The sequence below is a fragment of the Mustela lutreola genome, chromosome 1, assembly GCF_030435805.1.
Source record: "Mustela lutreola isolate mMusLut2 chromosome 1, mMusLut2.pri, whole genome shotgun sequence".
Lineage (NCBI taxonomy): Eukaryota > Metazoa > Chordata > Mammalia > Carnivora > Mustelidae > Mustela > Mustela lutreola.
The window spans coordinates 191,910,542-191,933,262 of NC_081290.1; the positions used below are offsets into that span (position 1 = coordinate 191,910,542).

At 48.1% G+C, this 22,721-nt stretch overlaps 1 protein-coding gene across 5 annotated transcripts in view; it reads left to right on the plus strand.

Annotated features, from left to right (window-relative positions):
* Positions 1-22,486, plus strand: part of GRIK4 (glutamate ionotropic receptor kainate type subunit 4) — a 411,978-nt gene extending 389,492 nt beyond the window's left edge. For all 5 annotated transcript variants that reach the window (XM_059183457.1, XM_059183459.1, XM_059183458.1 and 2 more), the window contains 4 exons: positions 404-629; positions 4,481-4,609; positions 18,271-18,389; positions 21,988-22,486. In XM_059183457.1, coding sequence (XP_059039440.1) covers positions 404-629; positions 4,481-4,609; positions 18,271-18,389; positions 21,988-22,344 — 831 coding nt within the window. In that variant the 3' untranslated portion in view covers positions 22,345-22,486. The remainder of the gene's footprint in view (positions 1-403; positions 630-4,480; positions 4,610-18,270; positions 18,390-21,987) is intronic.
* Positions 22,487-22,721: the final 235 nt, after the last annotated feature.

Genomic DNA, 22,721 nt, shown 5'->3' on the forward strand with positions numbered 1-22,721 from the left:
GTCCCAATGACCCTGAGTTCACTGCCTCCTGCCTGAAGGACAGCGAAGGACACAACCAGAATTTCCATTCTTCATTCGGTCCAAACCCGGAGGTTGGCAGCGAAAGTCTTCTCTAGGGTAGATGGGGCAAAACTGATTATCAAACCACTAGGCAGAGTTTGCAGTGTCTTAGGACCCTGTTCTTTCCTTGCCTTCCTGTGAGAGGTTTCAAAGTCACAGCCCCCTCTCTTGCCATGACAAGTGGGTCATTGTGAGATGGAAGGGAAAATGTTATATGGACAATAATGAGGGGGCTGAGTAAGAAAAGGGCCAGGATTTTAAGGTCCACTTTGATTCCCTCCCTTTTAAAACCAGCATTTCCTTTCTCTTGTTCTAATCTTGCTTTCTTGTGTTCTTTTCCCAGAATTCCCGCTATCAGACCTACCAACGCATGTGGAATTACATGTATTCTAAGCAGCCAAGTGTGTTTGTGAAGAGCACTGAGGAGGGAATCGCCAGGGTGTTGAATTCCAACTATGCCTTCCTTCTGGAATCCACCATGAATGAGTACTACCGGCAGCGAAACTGCAACCTCACTCAGATTGGGGGCCTGCTGGACACCAAGGGCTATGGGATTGGCATGCCAGTCGGTATGCAGGAGAGGAACAGCCTCTTTGGGTAGCTCCATCCAGGCAGGGTCAGAGTAGCTAGGACCACCGAATGCAGCACTGAATTCGACAGCCCTGTTCTAGAACCAGTTAACAGTGACTTTAGGTGGGCATTCTTCAGGTTAAAAAAAAAGCAAAAAAAAAAAAAAAAAAAAAAACCCGAAAAACAAGCAAACCCACATACTTCCATCAGAGTTCTCAATCTTTAATTATGGCCGGTCAAATTGATTAGTTATTAATTGATTAATTACTCAAGGACACGTTGATGTCCTTGGTGGATGCTTCAGGGCTTTTGTTTTCCCTCTTCTGCTTCCTGCCCTTTGGCTCTTGCTCTGTTGATGGACCTCTAGCAGTGGGAAGGGGAAGGTAGAGATGGTCAAACTTAATTAATTTTGCTATTAGTGCTAGGAGATAGACATGATGAGGTGAGGTGGTTTTCAGATCATCTGTGGGACACATCTACTCTCAATCAGTATAAGTCATTGAAAATGAACAGGAGAACTCAGTATTCAGCTGACTGTGGCCTTCCAGGCTGTTATAGGATGGTAGGGATGTTTGACTTCCAGAAAGGTCTCCCAACTATGCTTTCTAAAGGATATTCATGCTTTGGGCCTTCTCCTGCTGATAGTGCCTTCATCAGAAGGTGAGGGGGAGCCCTTTGAACTGCTTTTTAGATTGGAGAGGGAATCTGAAAATGTTCCCCTGGTGCTTGGAGCATGTACCCTTCCCTCACCCATCATGGAGAGCCACACTGTATGGCACTGTCCTTGCCCAACGTTGTTCTTCTACAAGGCTGTTCTGTACAAGGCAGCAGGGGGAGAGGCAGCAACTGAGGCCATCAGACCATGTGGGGAAAGCGATATATAGCACATACATCTTTGCTGTCATCTAACATACTCCTTTTTTTGATCATTACTTAACTTAGAATTCTTTTGGATTCACTATATCCATGGAGTGTGAAAAGCATGGGTTTGGGGACAGGCAGACCTGGGAATGCTCCTGGTTCTGGACTGTGGAACCTCAGATCGTTTAAGCTCTCTGAGTCTGTTAACCCATCTGTAAAATTAGGTTTCTAATGCCTATCTTATAGAGTAATTGAGGGGTAAACCTAATAATCAGGTCAGGTGCCTTAAACCACAGCGTCTCCCACTTATGCTGTTTGAGGGGGAACATGAGTGCCCTCCCCATCTTTTCCCTAACCCCCTATGTTATTTGGTAAAAGCAGGTGACTTCTTAAAGATGGATGGGAAACGAAGCCAATGAGCATAGGCAAGGATACAGTTCATTCTTGAGCTCAATGAATTCTGACACTAGCACTTCTGTAAACCCAGAGGCCTCACTCCGGGCACTTGTAAGACCACATATGCCCTTCTTACCATCATATTTCATTGATATTTATTAATGTGCAGATTATGGCCCTCTTTGAGAGATTTATTGGCTTCCATTTTGTTTCAAGATGGTGGCGTGAACCACAAAACACACTTTAACATGCACCTTGATCAGGATCTAGCTGTTTAAGATAAATTTTTTAAAATTTCAGTTAAATTACTGAAATCTCAAATGCTTTAAAAGTGTTCATGGAACAAACCTGTTGAGAGTTGACACAAAGCAGGCCAACTTGAGAAATTTTATCAATAATGAAAGAAAAAGAGAAGGAAATACATTTCTTCTTCTGTATCTGGCATGATGCTATTTTCACATGTCAGCCTACCTGCGAGGTAGATGTGGCCCTTCTCTGAGATTCAGGACAACAACGTACTTGTCCAAGGTCACAAAGCAGGTAGAGGAGCTGGGTTTGAGCCAGGTTCAGCACTTTGCTTTCCAGACCATGTTGCCAGAGGATCCCACCCACTCAACAAGACAGGATAGGTGAGCTGTGGACTTGTCCAGGTTCTCAGATCAGGTTGGGAAGAGCATCATACAAGCCAGTGATGAGAGAGAATTTACATCCAGCTGGGGTTACATCCAGGAAAGGCAGCATGTGTGTCGTTTTTAAGTGGGTGGAGAGAGGGGTAAGGACATAACCAGAGAATAAGCTATGTGCTTGGACCCAAGAAAATTAAGAAAAACAGCACACGGAATGAGAGGGAAAATTAGTAAAGTGGTTAAGGCAAAGCAGGCAAACATGGAATAAACAGAATAATCCTTTCATGGAGCCCCTGGGGTACTGTTGAAGTTGGGTTGAAAATGCCTTGAAAACTGGTTGAAATGCCTGGCTGGGCCGGACAGTTGTCTGTAAACCTGGAATGTTCATCAGTCTCACGACGTAGCCCCATCTTGCAGTTCAAGTAGCTGACCGCTGCAGGTGTGTAATAAGTACCTACGGCACACGAGGCGTTCTTGATGTTGGCCCACGTCGCATAGACACGTTCTGTGCCACAAGCTTGCGGATTTGCATGCCCAGGCGTAGTTGTATCTCCAGGAGGGAAGCTTTCCTCTGTGGGTCGTGGCTGTCAGAGTCCTGAGATCTGGCAGCTGATCTAGTCCTGGTCTGTCAAAGTGCAGTCTGTGGCCGAACAGCAGGGCATCCCCTTTGGAGCTTGTTAGAAATGCATAACCTGAGGGTACCTGGGTGGCTCAGTGGGTGAAGCATCTGCCTTCAGCTCAGGTCATGATCCCAGAGTCCAGGGATCGAGTCCTGCATTGGGCTCCCTGCTCAGCAGGAAGCCTCCTTCTCCCTCTGCCCGTCACCCCACTTGTGCTCTCTCTCTCTCTCTTTCTTTCAAATAAATAGAATCTTAAGGAAAATAAAAGGCCCATGGAACCCACGGATTCAGAGTCTGCAGGTCAACCAGATCCCCAGGCCATGCGTATTAAAGTTGAAGAGCACAAATCTATTTGTTCCAAGCTTCAGCCTGAATCCTTCGCTGTAGCCTTTTCCCCTGAGGCATCTGTCCACATCAGGCCTTCACAGAGCTTGAGCAGGAAAACTGAGCAGTTTAGCTGGTCTCCAGCCTCTTGGCAGCTTTTCCTTTAAGATCTCCGCCTCAGCCCGTACTGAGGCATTGAGCTTCCCATGGTTTCATTTAAGCCTGTTTTTGTGATTAAACCTAAATTCCAGAACCAAAGCTCCTTGACCATATTCCATTAGAAAAATTAAAAAAGAATTGCAGCGAACAGAAGCCTTCTGTCTGAGGAGGGGAGGAGGAGCGGTATACACAGGGTGATGGACGGGGACGGGGGGTTGTCGGACACTCAGCAGACCGGGGGGGAAGGTTGGGCTGCCCGTGACTGGCTTCTGCACACAGATGGGGGAGAGGTGGCTTCTGTCACTCTCTCGGGTGGCTCTTCTCCCCCTGGGGGCTGCCCTGGGTAAACAGGTGTCAGGTGTGATGTAGCAAGAGTTACAGGTGCCTGGGAAATTCATTTAGATCAAGCAGAAGACAGACAGCTGACGGAGGGAGAGGTCTGTGTCACACACGTTTTTCCACCCTGGCCTCTTGGAGGCAGATGGGAAGCCTCATGACCAGCTTCCCTAGTGTCCCTAGGCAGGTCATTAAACCCGAGTAGAAAGTGGTGGGGAAGTGGGGCTCCACGGGAACCCCAGAAGCCGTCGCTTGACCCTCACTAGGCTCTCAACTGTGGGCTGAACATGACATCAGTATAGAGAGAAGGAAAGTAGAAAGGCCCAGAACCCCTTCCTCTTGGTGCAGGGTCCTCAGAACCAGCCAGGGGGAGAGCCGTGCTCCTGTGGGGACCCCTGCCGTGTCTGTCCCTCTCCTCCTGGGGTTAAGTGACCAGAGTGCCCAGGAGGTGTACTGAGGGAAAGGAGCAGAGTGATGCTTCACAGCACACTTACACCCCGTGTTCTGGGCTCTCCCTTGATCCCACAGGTTCGGTTTTCCGGGATGAGTTTGACCTGGCCATTCTCCAGCTGCAGGAAAACAACCGCCTAGAAATTCTGAAGCGCAAATGGTGGGAAGGCGGCAAATGCCCCAAGGAGGAAGATCACAGAGCCAAAGGTAAGCAGGTTCAGGAGTGTCCCCTCCTGCTCTGGGGGACAACAGCTTGTTCTGGTGTTGAGAGTCCAGGTGATGGTCGCTGGAACACACGGAGAGCAAGCCTTGGAAGAAGTTAGGGCTGGGTGGGGCCAGGCTGAGGGCTGGAGCCTCTGCGAAGGCTCCCCCAGAGAGGCCAACCCTCCCCTCACCCATCTCCCCCATCCCCTGAGCTCTGCTTTGGTTTTCTTGTCAGGCCTCATCATGCCCTGATACTATACGTTCTATTCATGCATTTGTCTACTTTCCATTTCTTCTACCGGAATATGTGTCATGCGGACAGGACTTGTCTTCCTCACAGGGCTGTCCACAGGGCCTGGCACGTGGATGTTTTACTGAATGAATGAATGAGTGAGTGAATGAATGAAGTCTAGATCACACTGGATAGAAAGCAGTCACCGGCTGATATGTGTGGTGGGGGAGTGTTCAGGGTCCCTGAGCACCCGGGGTTTTTTGTAGGGGGTTCGCCCAGGATAGTCCCGGGCTACATCTGTTGTCGATCGTTTAATGCCTCTTAGTTATTTTTAGAACCCCCTTTATGTCTCATAATGTCCTGGCTTGGACAATAAATCATATGATCGCCCTAGTCATCTAAGGCAGCCTTGCTAAAATATGTAACAAATTTACTTATACATGCTGTCCCCTAGGAAGGCGGCCGAGGAGGGAAATGAGTAATACTGTATGCTTCCTTCTCTGCCCAGCGTGAATGATTATCCGTGATGAGACCGTGAACGAGTGACTTTGTGTTTCTAAGTGTGTCTGCGTGGGAATCCATCCTGCAAGACTAGGTCTTGGGAATATGGCCTTCTGGGTAGTTTAGTGGCCTTTTCTAAGTTAGAGGAAATGCTGCCCCTTCCCTCATAGGAAGCCACGGAAGCCACATAAACCTTGGCTTTCCGGTCCCCAACGATCAAGTGTGGAGGAGACTAACTCTGTTCAGAAAAAAGAAAGGAAGGAAGGAAGGAGAGAGAGAGAAAGAATAGGAAGGAAAGGAAGAAAGAAGGAAATGAATGAATGAATGAATGAATGAATGAATGTGGGTATCAGAAAACTTCTGTGGATTTGATAGAATGAAGTAGATGTTGAAGATGTTTAGGACCTGAGTGGTAGGGAGGGTCGGGGTGGGGGGCGGTGCCGGCAATGGGCCCCTTGAGGAAGATGCAGCAGGAATCCGTGATGTGGGCAGGGGCTCCATGGGCGCAGCCGGAGCCAAGCAAGGTTCCCGTGGGGAGAGCGGAGCTGTATGGAGGGTTTGTCCCGGGAAGGTGTGGGTAGCGAAATGCTCCTGCATCACCCCCTCCCCACAAAAAGACACGTGGATTAAAAACAGTCTAAATCTGACTAGGCCTGGAACAGTCAAAATAAAATGAGCTTATTGATAAGGTAACGTAGGTCAATGTTTTTCTGTGATAAGAGTGACCTTCAGACCGGTGGGAAAGAGCAGCCGTCTTGCCAAGCGAGGGAGGGAACCAGTGGTGGCTTTTGATCTGGAATAATCTAAAGTAGAAACAGGGAGGTGAATCTGGGCCCCAGAGCAGAGGGACCTTGAGTCCATCCCCTGACCGATGACTGAAATAGGAGAGATGTCCAGGTAGCTCTCTTCGTAGAAGCCCCTGGTCCCCTCTACCCCCCACTCCCCCAGCGGGCTGGGTGCCTTCTGTGGCTTGGACAGAGAACTCAACGTTCTACATTGCAGCTCCTGGTCTCTGCTTGGCAGATGGCCCCTTAGCCATGGACCCAGTCTTGTTTGTTTCTGTGTCCCTAGCCTCCCCGACAGAGCCTGGCACGTACTAGGGACCCAGTAAATATTTGCGGGATCTGTGACTAAAGCTGCTGGCTGGTAGTTGTCAAAAGCTTCTAATGGCAGTGTCCTCCTGGGTCACATTAGCAAAGTGACCGATGAAACTGATTCAATGACCTTCCTGCACAACCTTCACCCCAGAGCTATCCACGTAGTCAGGTCGTTCCTGCCTCTGAGCAGCTGACCCAGGGGATGTGGTGACGCAGAGACACTGTGGATGAGGGAGGCTGGAACACCATGGGGGGTGGGGTGGGCAGGAGTCAGGGCTCAGAGCAGTGTAGGGACCCCAACAGACTCCTGCAGTGTCGTCCACCCCCACCCCAGCTGGCAGCTAGCTCTGCCAGCTCCAGATCTCCCTCCCTCCTGCTTCCCACTGTCTGTCGGCTTCCCCGGCTTTCCCTGCCTTTGTCAACCCGATCCCCCATTTGATCTCTAGGAGCACATTTCCCCTCGAGGCTCACTGCTGAATTGCTCCCATGTCTCTAGTTTCCCCCTTTCATCCCCCTTTCAAACCTGGCCACAGTTCCTTCCCTTTTGTGCATGTATGTCTTTGCCGGTGTTTATTTAGGCATCTCACCGATCCCAGAGAGAAACAGTAAAATTGGCAAATACGATGATTTGGGTGCTTTATCGTGGTCACTCACGGGCCCCTGTCTGGATCATCTCTCCCACTCAAGGTGTCACTGAAGTCCAGTGGACTTCCCCCAACCCCCCTCCCACCCTCCAAGAAGGGAGCTCGTTGACTTTTACTGTCCTGCCTACCTGTTTGTTCTACCATCAGCTACGAGGATAGCTCTCTTCCCTCGGGCAGTTTCTAGAGGGTTCAGATGGATCCCACTCCACAAACAGCCTTGTTACAGACACTAAAGAAACATCTTTGAGCCTCAGTTTCCTTCTCTAGGAAATAGAGATGACGATGAATAATCATGTCACCTCCCAGGGCTATTGTGAAGATCAAATGACATAAATCATGTTGAATAAACCCTCTGCAAAAGTGACTGGCATGAAGGAAGTGAGAACTAATTTTATTCCCAAATCTAGTCCTCGAGGAGCAATTAAGGCACCGTGAGAGTTCTGAACTGTGTCCACGGCCACAAGCATGCCCACTCATCATGTGCTCCTTAAGGCTAGATAGCTCTTCTAAAACCCACACTTACGACATCTCTTTTGCATCTGTTGACATTTGTCCCCCACAGACTATAAAAAACTCAAATGCAGGGGCTGTGTCATATTTATTTTTGTATCTTGGTGACCAGCATTATCACATGACATCCATGTTTTGATGAAAGGATGAACCGTGAATGAATGAATGAATGAATGATTGAAGTGGGCAATCATCTCAAGGACCTCCAGACTGGTACTACTTCCTATGCCTGTTGCCTCCCAAATAGGAACCCTGACCCGCCCCCCCCCCCCCCCCCCCGCTGGTGGCGTAGAAATGTTCGCATACCCCCACTGCATCCAATGTGCTTTGTAAATCAGTGCATATCAGACGCTGTGCTAGGCTCTGAGATTATGGAAGAGACGAAGACATGGCCCCGTCCTCAAGAGGTTTAGAACCTAGAGAGGCACAAATCATCACTATAATGCTTGCACTGTAGGAATGCTTTATGAGACCCATAAAGAAAGTGTTTATGAAGCCCAGGGGAGGAAGTGATTAATTCTGAGCAGTGGTCAGGGAAGACTTTAGGGACATTTGGCCTGAACCTTGAAGCATGTATCAGGAGTCACTGCTTTAGGAATGTTGAGGAGCGTAGCTATTGCGTTCAGAAACTGGTTTGAATAAGTAGGACAAGGTCGGAGTTCAGAGAGCATTGAAAACTTGTAGGTAGCATTTGGACTGAAAACCAGCATATCCCAAGCTTTTCGTTGGTAGGAATTAATAGCAGCAGACACCAAGCCTATACTCTTGGGGGCCTGGAGACATCCACTAAAACAGCCCACTGTGCTTAGAATGTCCTTGGTCTCCTGTTTTATTCTAAAAACACATGAATTTTGCAACTTACAATGTAACATATGCTTGTTTATTTAAAATGGTTTTTCCACCTCAACTCTAAGTAAAATTAGTGTCCCAGAAGATGCTTCATAAATATCCAAGGGCATTGCCAATGCCTTGGCACCCTGGGCTGAGTTTGAGAACGTTGGCTCCAGACTTCAGAGATGCTGGGCTAAGACGGGACATGATGAAAGCAGGTTCTGGGATGGAATTCTGAGCTGTCACTGGCGTTCATGGTCTCAGGGGACAGTCCTTGCCTCAGGAGGAACAAAGAATCAAATTATTGACTTTAAGTTCCAACAGTTCTTACAACTCAGCAGAGACAGTGTTCTTAGAAGTCAAGGTTTTTGATTTGCTGGAAAAATATTTTGCAATATGGAAGGCTAATACCTAAAGGAAGCTTGGCATGAAGCTGGCACTAGAAATTAGAGAGTAGAAAAATAATACAAGACCCAGGCCACATCTGCAAACCAGATTAAAAATAAAAAAAATAAATAATAATAATAACAACAACAACACCCTGGCCAGGATAGGGAGCTTCTGAGCAGGAAAAGGATATATTAGAATGTGGAGGGTCCTTAAGAAGGAGCTCTTTACCTTGCTGGGACACAAGACAGGAGCAGATAGAACTCCTAGATTAGTTGGGGATTCTAAGAAGTAAAGAGATTTTTTTGTTTGCTTCTGGAGTTTGGAAAGCCCCAGAAATATGTGTCATACTACAGTGAAGAGAGGGCATGAGAGATGAGACAGGGAGGGAGCAACCAGTGACAGGCTTGCATTTTCCTAGTCCCATAGATATTGGAAATCTAAGTGGAACCCAGCATTAAGACCAGACACCTAACCCATTCCCATGACACTTCATCTCCTTCCTATCCTCAGACCCGGACTACATCCAGGGGTGAAGTGAGAACAGAGGAAATACTGCATTTGGCTTAATTTAAAGCCAAAGTGACTGAAGTCTCAAAGTTTTTGGCGATCGGTGGAAATGGGAGCTAGGCGTAGATATCAGGTAATTTATAAAAAACTTAAGTTAGAGTTTCTGCCAAGTGGAAAACCCTGGGGTTTGGAAACCCTTCCCCAGTCCACAGAGGCTGACGCTAGAGCTCAGGAGGGATGGAGAGAGGAGGCACACAGGCAGATCAGGCTCCCGGGGAAGTTGGAGAGGTCATAACAGGAGGCTCCACTCTGCACTGGGGACGAAATGTTCCCTGGCACAGAGAAGAGAACGGAGCAGATGAAAAGGGAAAAATAAAGAGTGAGGTCGCCCTGCCTGGGTCCCAGATGCTTCAGGGGATGCTAGGGTTCTCTTAACTAGGCTGTGTCCACTCTCTCCAGCCGCCCTTTGGAAGGAAAGGATGGGCTGTATTAATACATCCAAAGCGCCCCGTCTGGGAGATGCTGTGCAAGTTGCCATAAGAGCCAGGGCTTGGCTCCCGTCCCCAGCCACGGCAGCTGGTGCCAGTTTAAGGCAGTGGCCCCATTTCTGCCGTGGCCGAAGCCCAAACAAACACGACTCAGAAAGCTGAAAGGGCTTCCTCGCCCAGCAAAAGTCCGCATGACCCTCTCCAAGCCAAGCGAGAAGCACTAGCCTGGAACAAAGGCACCATCGCCTGGTCTCTCTCTGGCAAATTAGCCATCAGACTTCACAGAACGTAACTTCCTGCTCCAGGGAGCCCCTCCTGGGGCAAAAGAACAGGACCAGCGTGACCCGAAAGATCTCTTCCTTTACATCTTTAAATGGTTGCCAGGAATGGAGCCACAGGAACTTTTTTTTTTTCCTTGCATCTCAAACCCAACAAAGGGCAGTCATATTAAGTTGCTTTCCAGAGCGGCTCCTGGGTGATCTTTCTTTCCCTGATGTGAGTCCGTTGGCTTTCCCGTGAGCCTAAAGGAAGGAGGAGACTATGCAGCCGGCAGAGAGGGATGGAGATGAAGGGATGATGTGAGGAGGGTCATTTTGTCAGAGGCTTCTGAAATGGACAGTGGCTGTAGGCACTTTGCTTTCAAGTACAGCTGGTCCCTGACTTAACGACGGTTTGACTTCCGGTTGTTCCATTTCATGATGGCGCGCAAGCAAGACGCATTTAGTATACCGCGTCCTTGGAACCTGGGGTTTGGATCTCTTCCCAGGCTAGCGGTGTGTGGGACGATCTTCTCCCATGATGCTGGGCAGCAGCAGAGCGCCCAGTCACCCTGAGATCACCAGAGTCAAGGCTGATACACCAACAGCCCTTCTTTCTCCACACAGCCATTCCAGGGTTCACTTACAGGATAGTGTTCAGTCAATTACATGAGATCTTCCTACACTTGGTTACAAACGAGGATTTGTTCAAGATGATTTTGCCCAACCGTAGGCTAATGGCAGTGTCCTGAGCACATCTCAGGAGGGCGAGGCTAAGCCATCATGTTCAGTGTGTTAGGTGTAGTAAACTCATTTTCCACTTAGGATATTTTCAACTGACAATGGGTTTATTGGGACATCGTAAGTCGAGGAACATCTGCAGTGTGTACCAGACAGTGGGCAGTAGCTAACATAATTCTTCTCCACTTCGTTATCCTATTAAAATGCGAGAAATTTCAAAGAGAAGGATCTGGTGCTACCTTCCTTCTAATCCAGTATTACAGCTCAAACATCATTGCCAAGTTCCAGAGAAGAACCCTAACACTGGGATGATGCCGTCAAGCATGATGAGTCTTTTTGTCAGGCATCCCTTGGCTCTGGTGAGAACCACACTACCCCTTCCCCAGACCTTCCCCAATTTCCTTCCCTGCCTGGAGCTCAGTGACCATCTATCTTCATCTGCTGAAAAATGAAATGGTGGAGTGTATGGAAGCCTTGTTCCAAGCTCTTTCGTTTTCTTCTGCAGTTTCTTTTCAAAACCACTTGTTTTATTTATTCTCTCACTCAGCCCCTATAAAAAGAAATCTCCGTTAGCCACTCACAAATGCCGGCACCCTGATTCAAGGGGATTGGGTTACCGAAGGCTTTGCAGAACAATGGTTGGACAAAAAGGTAGCCGGTAAATTCCAAGGAAATTAAATACCTTTATCTTGAAAAACACAAGCTCACAATTGGGCTTCAAAGGAACATAAATACACCACCAGGCTGTGAAAATCAGGGTCCCCTTTCAAGGATGGAAAAGGGGCCAGTGGTATTGACTCACAGAATCCTTAGAGAGCAGGAAGTTTGCTGTCTGGCCCAGGGGGATGTGAGACATCTTAGTGAGAGTGGGGGTGAGGGATGGGTGGGGAGTGGACTCTGGGGTTGTTTTCCTCTCTCTCTCTTCTCAGGGGGCCCAGTCTGATGATCCCGGTTCTCTGGTTTCTCTGGAGAGAGCCAAGACTGGAAACCCGAATATGGGAGTTTAGATAGTGTCTCAGAGAGATGCTTGCCGAGGAAGCTTCTCCCTAATCAAATCAGATTGACTGTTGAGAGATGGAGAAATTCCCAGGGGATGCCAGTTAACAGGATCAGGAACAGAGGCAAATGGTGGCCCAGTGTGTTTGCCGTCAAAGGAGGTGAGCAACCGTAGAGCCTACAGCTCAACTTTGTGCAGCTGCGGAGTCAAGGTGGAGTCAGTGAAGCATTGATTCAAGAATTTGATGTAATGTTGTCAAGGGGAGAAGGGAATTTTCTAAGTGGAACTCACCGCCCATACACACAACCATACATCACCCCTGTCCAAAAAGAGTGACCCTCTTTTCCGGTCACTCTGGGTAGGAGGAGAGGTCCCAGGAATGAATTCGGTCGTCAGAGCGTGGGGGTGAGCTCTGTAATCTCATCCCTGTTGCAGAAGGAAGACTAGTTCTGGGGAGAGGCCGTGTGGGGCAGGGATAGGAACACAGGCTCTGGCTTCAGTTGGGATCTGGCCCTTGCTGCTGGCCGTGGGACCAGGGGCACGTTACCCGACTCCACTACGTTGATTTCCTTGTCAGAAAAATGGAGGCAAACATGGTAGCAGTTTCACAGGGATTCAATGAAAATGTTTAGCCTAGTAACTTTGCTGCCAGGAAGCAGTCATAAAGGTCAACTTCATTTTTATAGAGAACATGAGCGGGGGCAGTGAAATGTATCTAGATATCACGTCTCAGCTGTAAAAACTTGGGCCACTTAACTTTCTTGAATTCCTGTTTCTTTCACTGTAAAATGCCGACAGTGGGCCTTTTTTTTACAGTGTTTTTAATGATAATTGAACAAGATAGCAAATGTCTTTAAAAATGAGGCGCTTGAGCTCGTATTTTGATAAATTGTAAAGTGCCTCTCCCAAGCTTGTGTTTTGATAAATTGCAAAAATTATCAGATGCCTCTTCCATTCCTCTTCGACGTCGTGTCCGTTCGCCTGCTGTCACTCTCTTCCGTCACTGTCTGGAGACTCTGCTAGTCTAGTCAGGGAATGTCGCGGGAAGAGTGAATGGCACGCTTTGCTGTTTCTGTCCTCGGCTGTGCACACCTGGTGGGTCCCTTCGTATTTTCTCACAAGGTCGTAGAGGTCAGCTCACACGTGGTCTCGTGAAGTTGCTATTTACAGTAAATAAGTCTCGGAAGATGGGACCATTTAATATATTTGCGTGGAGGTAGGTGAATATGACTTTTGAGATAGAAAGTGCTCGAAAGTCATTTTGGTCGAAGAATTCAGGTGTCTATCAAGAGTTTTCAGTGTGGATCGCTGCACAGAACTTCAGCACACTGCCTGGTGCTCAGCTCGTGGAAGCTTCTCGAGAAAGATTTATTGATCCACATCCAAAACAAATACATGGGATCGTAGTGCCGGTCTCTCTGCTCTCTGTACCCACCTCTGTGGTTCTTGCGGCCTCTGCCTCTTTGCCTCCCAGGCTAGACCTACCCCTTGTTCAAAAGGAGCATCAATGCTTCTCAGTTGCCAATTTCCACAGTGCCACAAGGAGATATGCAAGGGGAGTACAGCACGTGACTCCAAAAAGTGATCACTTTCAGGGCAGAACTGAAGGCAGAGCAGTTGGGTGGAGATTCACATCTGCTCAGAGGTCCTCTCTTCCAGGTTGCCATTCCCCTGTGTAGTTCTAGAGACAAGGAAAGTTGTTGGTTTGCATTTGTCAACTGTAATTTGTATTTGCGGGCAAGCTAGGAGTGACACCAGGGTTAGTGTTTAATCAAGAGTTTTCAGGGGGAGCTCGGTTCTGTTCCAGTTGATACGGTCTTATTGCCAGGGCATAGCTGAGGCTCTGAGACTCAGGTGTCAAGAGAGACTATCAGTCTGAAAGCCATCTGTCTAGGTGGCTTCTGTGGTGTACAGCTAAGAAGGGAAAGGGGCTGTGATTAGCCGACTCCCCCCTTGCAGGGGCTGAGGCGGCTGTGAGTGCATGGAGGGCCTGTGATCAGACTGGATGGTGTCCGTGCTCGAGGAGAGGCTGTGTACGGCAAAGGCATTCGACTTTAGGAGAGTGACTGATGGCAGCGTTAAGTAGAACTGCTGGGCTCTCCTAGCACTCGCTGCCTGCTCCCACTCCATCTGTTTCTCAACTCTGACTATGCCAGCAATCTATTCCTGCCTCCACTTTCCAATAAGTTCCTAAAGGCACCGATGGCTTACAAGCTCGCTCCTGGGCGGGGAGGCCGCCCAGCCAGGATTCAGCACACTGGAGCTAACAGCCATGATTAACATGCTGGACCTGAAACTTGAGAAGCTGGGAAAGAAAGACCTGGGGGTGTTTCAGTGACGAATGCTTTCTCCCCACATCCTGTTAAAACCTCAGCTACTCTGAGAAGCTTTCCCAGATCTGATCAAACTTCTCCCAGCTCCAATCACCTGTCTGTGTATAACCCTCCCTCATGCCCTTGCACCTGCCGGGGACCCGGTACCCTGGGTCCACGTTGTGGATTAGCCCATGTCAGAGTTCAGTTCTGCCTTGGCCAGCCACTCCGCACAGTCTGGGCCATCTGCTTCTGTGACCAGGCTATGAGCCCCCGACAAGGGCTGTCACACTTTACTATTATTTCAAACAGAATTTAATTAGGAATGAATACATTTCACAGTATGGATCCAAAGCTTTTGATGATGCAGAATTCTACATAGGAGATGTCTTTATCCTCTTACTTTCTGTTCATTCTTTGCACAAACATTTATCGGGCTTCGATTACGGGCCAGGCACCCTGATTGCGAGGTTACAGAGCTGAGCGAGACCTGGATATATCCCTCCAGGAACTCATAATATAGTGAGAAATCCAGAGATAGCAGATCAAACTAGGGCATTATTTGATGCAATGTTAGAATGAGTCACAGCGCATGATCAGTGAAATACCAAAGCCGTATATCTAACAGAGCTAGGTAAGATCAGGGAAGGCAGCCTGGAGGAAGTGACCACTCCGCAAAGCCTTAAAGGAAAGGTGAAGTTTAGCGCAGTGTGTGTCTGGGGGTTTCAGGTAGGCTCCAGGCAGAGGAGGGTACAGAAAGAAGACAGGGGCAACAATGCTATGTGCTGGGAACTATGAACAGTAACTAGAGATTTCTCGCAGTTAGATTTTGCATTTTGAGAAGTTCATTCAAGCAAACTTAGTGGAGGGTAGAGTTGAGCGATACAGCTGCAAGCACGAGGTCATTTCCGAGACTGCTGAGTAGTCCAACCAGGCGACAGTGGGAGCCTGAACATGAACGAGGAAAGCAGTAGCAGGGAATGAGAGAAGGGTGAGAAAGTAACAAGTGTTTAGGAGGCAAAATCAGCAGGACTTGGTACTAGCCAGTGCAGGAGGGGGAGGCAGGAGACCAAACGCAGGGAAACGAGGAGAGAAGGTGCCTTAGAGCCAGCAAAAGGCATGGAGAAGTTTGCAAGAGGACAATGTCTTTATAAAAAGTCAAGAAGGAGATGTGATTGGCAATGCCAAGTGCTCTAAGAGGTCACTTAAGATCACGACTGGAAAATTTCCAAAAGGTTAGAAACGTGATGTTCGTTGGTGACCTTGGTGTGGGTGGTTTCAGTGGTGCAAGACAGAATTGCGAGATGAGTGATGAGTGAGTGGGAAAAACAAAAGTCGATTCAGATAGAACCATTTTCTTCTTCAGCTTCCCTGGGCCTAAAAGGTTTTCAAGCATCCAAAATTATGTTTGAGGCCTGAAAAAATGTATTAGCTTCAAGATGCAAAAAAGAAACTGCAAAATTAAATTAAGACACGTTTAATTAAATATCTCTAAAATGTAACATTGTTTCGACCTCATTAATTTTTAAATTTAATATTCATAAAAACTTCATTACATTTAGAAACAATTTTGGGGGTTAGATTTTTCTCATTTTGCAAACATTCCCTTGTATGCACAATGATTGCTGAGAAATCACAGCCAATTATACATTAAATGTTGCCTGCTACTCAGTCACATCACAAGCAAAATTTTAAAAATGCATTTAATGTTAAGATATGGGTGCATTTTCTTCTACTTGCTGTTATGTGAGAGGGGGGCCTCCAAATGTATGCTTTTTTAAGGGCTTTAAAATGTCTTAAAATAGTTCTGATATAGACAACTGTTTCAAAAATCTTGGCCAGGGAAGGAAGGAGAGAGAAGGGGTGTTCACTAGACAGAGCTGGAAGGGGAAGGAGGTTTTCTTATTTTCTCTCTGAGAAGAGAGGCACGTGAGTATGTGTCTATGTGTAGGGAGAGTCAGGGGCAAGAAGAGAGTCAAAGACAGGCAGGGAGCCCAATTGGCAGAATTGGCCCCGCTGAAAGGGCTTTCCCCTCTGCAGAAATAAGAGGGGAGGTTGAGGCCTTTCAGGGGGATCCTAGTCTTTTTTTTTTTTTTTTTTTTTTTTTTTTTTTTCTGTTTCAAGTGCAACTATCTGAAAGTGACCAGAGAGTCTTACAGGAACTTCGCAGTCACTTGGGGGGTCTGTTTACTTGAACAGGTGGGCATACCTCATCTAGGTTATGGGGTACCATTTCTCCTTCACTGAGGCCCTCCATCCAGCCTTCTCCACAGCTGAAGTATCACCCATGGAGTTCACCCATGATGCTCAGATGTACTTCCCTCCACCCATGCACCTACTCCTGGAGCAGACACCAGAGCATCCCAGCATCTGTGCCCTTTTCTTTCTCAAGGGTCCTTTGTGTTCGCCCCACTCACGTGGGTCCTGATGTTCCCATGGTCAAAAAACTTTCTGCTCAAATGATCCCAGGTTAGAGGGGCAGGTGTTAAAATGAACCCTAACCTCCTTCCTCCCAGAAAGTAGAAATCTTCTCCAAACCCTATATGCCTTCCCTTAGAATTGAGTTTTTAAATATCCCTTTGTCTGGGGTTATTCAAAAGAGAGGATCCATAGCAGATGATTAGTGTAGGCGCCTCCCTCCTCCCCCCCACCCCCACCCCCATCCCTACATGGGCTGGGCCATTGTCACAACAAAACAAAAAAGCAACAGACATCCACTCTGAGGCTTTGTGAGAGGAAACCCGAGGCATCTTGAAATGGCTCCTGGCTACGTAGAGCTATTTTTCCAGCTCTCCAAGATGCAGAACTCATATAAGCTCATTTATAGTGGTGTATGAGGCTGGCTTTCCCTAACGCTGGCGTAGCTCCGTGTCCTACCCCTGATTACACAGACACTCAAATGTGCAAGCATTCCAGACTAGCACAGGGCGTAGGCTACCCTCCTGGCAATTTCCTGGATCAAAGTTGCTTTCAGATCTACGACGGTGGCCCCTATTGAATCAGGGTCTCATGGGCTTATGACACGCTTCTGAAGTTTGGGTTTCTCTGATGCCAAGTAAAGCATCCGGTGACACAGCTAAACTCAATGTTTGACACTGTGGAAATGAAACAAGCGTAAAACCCTACAAATATTTACTGAGTATAGGCTATCTGCCAGGGATCGTGCTTGGTGGGGAGAATACCACTGGAAACTATGCCTGACTTCAAGGAACTTCGTGATGTATTTGCTCTGAAAAATACTAATCTCCAAAAGAATTTTAGGTCTGGCTAGAAAAGAGTCACCTGTGAAATGTATTTTCAAATGCAGATTCCTGGGCCCCACTCCAGAGATATGGATTCAAGAGCTCTGGTGGTGTAAGGACGAAGAGTCTGTATTTTGAACAAGCTTCCCACGTGGTTCTGATGGCCACCACTGGTCCAGAGGGATAAAAACGTTCTGTCTCAATACGTGTCTTCGTAACCTGTTGACCCAGATACAGAACTGGATTTTTTTTTTTTTTCTATCCATAGCTTGGTTGAAAAACTGCTTTATATCCAACAAAACCGGTATTGTAAAGATGGACTAAAATTTGTATGAACCACCTAGAATTTATAGGTATTTTGGTATCATGTCTCTGCAGGATAAATCAAGTTTTCCCTGACACTTTTTTTTTAATTAATTTATTTATTTATTTTAGAGAGATTGAGAGAGAGAAAGAGAGTGGGCAGTGGGGGGCAGGGGGTAAGGGAGAGAGAATCCCCAGCAGTCTCCCCACTGAGCACAGAGTTAACATGGGGCTCGATCTCACGACCCTGAGATCACGACCTGAGCCAAAACCAAGAGTTGGACGCTTAACTGACTGAGCCACCCAGATACCCCTGACCCTTTTCTTAAAATCACCCTCACCTCCGACCCCCAGAAGGCCTTTTGGAGGCTTCTCACCAGACTCCTCCTTTTCCAACTCGACTCTCCCTCCCCTCTTCTACTCCAGCTATGCCACACCTTTTTTTTTTTTTTTTCCTCAAAAGAATAATTATATCTCCTGCAAGGAAGATGTGTGAAAAGCATCTACAAGACTCAGGTTCTGGTTGGTTAAACGACTTCCAGCATTTTGGTAGAATGAGTATGACTTATAGCCCTCTTATGTTATTTTGTGTTTGTTCTCACTCTCTTGCAGGACTGGGGATGGAGAATATTGGTGGAATCTTTGTGGTTCTTATCTGTGGCTTAATCGTGGCCATTTTTATGGCTATGTTGGAGTTTTTATGGACTCTCCGACACTCGGAAGCTACTGAGGTAAACCTTCGAATGGGTACGACCTGTGGTGTTGGCCGATCGGCTCACACACCTACGGAAGTCATTTCAGACAAAACCTGTGAGATCCCGGAAGAGGGGGGAGCACACACGGGACAGCGAGGCAGAAAGAGTCCCGATCCCACGGGCAAGCGGTCTGGGTTGATGCTTCATCCCTTATAATCATACCACTGCAGAAAGTGCACTTAACTCCTGAGCTTCAGACTCTTTTCCAGAACAGCCCAGGTGGTAAATACATAATGTGTGTTTTACTCACAACGAAGTCTTCTACAACTGTAATATAAGGTGTAGTGTGAGCAAAGAGGAAAAGCCCAAAGTACCAGGCTACCAGTGGAAGGGACGACTTTGGTTCTTCTGTCTTTGGTATGTTTCGCCTTACTGGTAAAGATGTTTAGAGATATCCCAATTCACATAAGGCCAAGAAGTACATCTCCCTTCTCAGGGATTTTGGGTCCGTTTAATTCCCAAACCTGTAGCTTAAGAACTGGGTTAATGTAAATTTCACACAGACTGAGAAGTCTGGATAGAAGGCAGAAGACTTTATCCCATTCTTTCCCATTCTACCTCTGAGAAGGGGCACCGGTCCTGACATGCTGAAGGCATTATTTGGTTTTTAGCGCATGTTCACTTTTCTCTCAGTCTCTCAACTCTGGGTCGTTGTAAGCCTCCTCCCTTACACTGGAAACACAGGGATATACATGTGCCCCTCCGTCTGTGGGGTCCAGCCTCAGGCGGGGCCTCAATACAGCCCTGCCTTCTGCTCCTTTTACTTTTCTGTGCTCAGACTCTTTCCCATACCCACTCGGACTTCCAAACCATCACCTGCTCGTCACATCGCTCTGTCCCTTCATGCGTAACGGTTAATTTTACTCCTGCCCACTCCCACAAATCAGGAGTGGCTAGCCCCGAATCAAAACCCCACTAAAAACTTTACCCACAGCTGAAGCCACCGCTGCAGCCACCGCAGATGCCCCTGGATACCCCTCTGTCCCTCGGCTACTCCAGGATTTTCCTTTTTCTCCCTTTTAAGTTTACCTTTTTCTCTCTTGTAGGTTTGCCTCTTGCTCTCTCCCCAAAATCTAAAATCATGCTCAAGTTTATCTTCTATTTTGAAATAATAATATTGGGGCACCTGGGTGGCTCAGTCAGTTAAGCATTTGACTCTTGATCTAAGCTCACGTCTTGACTTCAGGGTCACGAGTTCAAGGCCCTTGTTGGGCTCCATGCTGGGCTTTTCAACAAAAAGTCATAAAATAGTAGCAGTGTTACTATTACTCTTGTGCTATCCTTCCCCTCCTCCAAACCAGGGGGATCCAGCTGTCTCCAGTTCCTGACCTCCCATCCAGTCCTCAATGCAGGGCAGTCTGACTCCTCCCTACCCCTGCACTGAACAGTCATTGCTAAGAGATCTAACCCCTCCCAATAGACAAAACCAAAGAGAACCCAAGGGGCCTTACTGGACCTCAGTGTGCCCTTCATGAAGTGGACAGTTCCTTCCAGAAGCTTCCAGAAGCTTTCTCCTCCCTTGCCTTGCCTGACACCAGGCTCTCTCGGTTCCCCAGCCCCACCCCAACTTCTTCCCCCAACTTTACTGGTTTTCATGCATTGTCTACTCCTAAAATAATGGTGCTACTTACTTACTCTGTAAGACTCAGTTCAGGGGTTCCTTTCTGAAACCTTCCCCAGTTCTCCTGCCTTCATCCTTGGATGGGAGGAGTTGATCATTTCTCCTCTTTTCCAATACCATTACAACCTGTTGATCAAGCACTTAGACACTGTATTGCAATTATTTTCATATCAGCCTCCCTACTGAACATTGTATTGCCTAAAAGCCAGGACTGTGGCCACTATCTTATTTTCGTGCAAAGCACAGTGCTTGATACATAGTTGACAGCCGATAAATGTATGTCTTGTCACATGTAATAGATTAGGCAGGTGCTATTGTTTTAGCTTTACGGTTATTACTGGAAGCACAGAGATGTTACGGGACTTGCCCAGAGTCTCTGATATTTAGTAACAGGGCTCAGTTTAGGAAGGGTTTAGATGGGTCGTAACCCATTAGATGATATTCCTTCCCTGCAGCCACTCCAGATAGAGGATCTGGTTATTCTTAAAAGCTTAAGCACCCTCAGGATATACCTCGAAAACCTCAGTGAGAACTTCTAAGAGCTAAAATGAAGAGTAAAGGCTCCATTAGCTCTTTGGCTCTAGTAGAACAACCATTCCATTGATAGAATAAGAAGACTGGAAGAAAGACCATGAAAGAGCAGGTTTTTTTCCTCCTGTCATCGTCCCGGAAAGCGTCCTTTCCAGCACAGAGTAGAGAACTAAACAGAGCGTGCACGTGCTTTGGAGTGGATAGGTTTAGGTTCAAATTCTGGGCCAGCTCTTGGTGAGTCAAGTGATTTTTCACAAGGTCTATGACTTCGCTGAGCCTCCCTTTCCACATCTGTGAAATGGGTAGAGTAGAAGTAGCAGCCGTGCAGGGTCATTATTCTTCACCCACAACTCTGAAACCTAAAAGGCTTGGAAAGTTCCAAATTTTTAAATATATTTTGTACAAAGTACACTGGGCGACAAAACTTGCACAGGTCTGAGGCTAGCATTAATGTTTGTGGTCTTTGTCCCACTCCGTGTAAAGGTATGAACATTTTGCTACAGAAATGCTAATGGGCCCTTTTCCAGTTGTATTGATAAATAATTGACATACATTACGGCATAAGTGTGAGGCATAGAGGGTAATGGTCTGATTTACCGATACTGTGAAATGATCACTGCAGGTTTCGCTCGCATCTGTCATCTCATACAGATACAATAAAAAAGAAGGAAAAAAAAAAAGAAAACCAATTTTCTCCTTGTGATGAGAACTCTCAGGATTTACTCTTAACAACTTTTAATGTGTTTGAATATAGGGTCTGCCCTAGACCCCACTGGCTTCGATACACAGTATAGAGCATGGGTGTTGTATAACCACTCTAAAATCTAAAATATTCTGAAATGGAGCTGGACCCAGGGGTTTTTTTTCAGGAGGCTGTGGACCTAGAGGGTGGTGATTGCTGTTCCTTTTGTTGTTATATTGAGTATTCTTTCTAGCTATAACCACTCGACCCAAAGAATGAGAGTCTTTAGCCTGAGAACAGAATGTTCACGGAGAGTGAATTTTTCAGGTACTTGAAACACTGACCTGCAGAAGAGAGGCTATTACTTAGTAGGCTTCAGGGTATAAATCTAACAGGGATGGATGGAAGGAAATTTTAGGAAGACGAATTGTGACGTCTGTAGAGGGAAGAACTTTTTCATGGGCTCTGTCCCAACATAGTGAGGCCAGTGTCTTTGGAGGTGTGTGGCAAAGACTGGGCCACCAGCTGGCAGGGTGGGGAGCACGTTCAAATGCTAAGTGGGAGGTATAATGAGGGGATGGGTTGACAGGTCTTCCCAGTATCTCCATACCTACAATTATTCAATTCGGAGACTCTGCCCCCCACCCCAGCCCACCCAAGCAGATGTGCAAGGGACAGGCCAGGGACCCGCAGGGGCTGGTTCTGAGATGTTGAACTGTGACCTCCTCCTCCCTCCCCAGGTGTCCGTCTGCCAGGAGATGGTGACCGAGTTGCGCAGCATCATCTTGTGTCAGGACAGTGTCCACCCCCGCCGACGGCGAGCTGGGGTGCCTCCGCCTCGGCCCCCCATTCCCGAGGAGCGCCGGCCGCGCGGCACCGCGACGCTCAGCAACGGCAAGCTGTGCGGGGCCGGGGAGCCTGACCAGCTGGCGCAGAGACTGGCCCAGGAGGCCGCCCTGGTGGCCCGCGGCTGCACACACATCCGCGTCTGCCCCGAGTGCCGCAGGTTCCAGGGCCTGCGGGCGCGGCCGTCTCCCGCCCGCAGCGAGGAGAGCCTGGAGTGGGAGAAGACCACCAACAGCAGCGAGCCCGAGTAGCCCCGGGGGCGCCGGACACGTGCAGGCCGGGCGGGGAGGCGGGAGGGCCGGCCGGGGGCGCTGCGCTCCGCGGGGAGCCGGGACCCGTGCGGCGTCCACGCTTCTCGCCTGAGCCTGGATCCAGGAGCTTGACCGAAAGAGCGCAGAGAGCCTGCCGCCCCGGCCAGACCCAGCGCCCGGGGCCGGGAGCCGGGACCACCCAGAGACGTTGCACCCCAGCGGCGAGGGGACGCCCTCCCTCCTGGCCACAAGGACCCATCTTCTCCCAGTGGGCCTTTTCCTCCCGCCAGAATTACAGAGTCTGGGGTGGGGGTCCCTGCTCAGACCTGTCCAATGAATTGGTGGAATCATCAGTGGAATTGCCCCTAGGAAGGGGC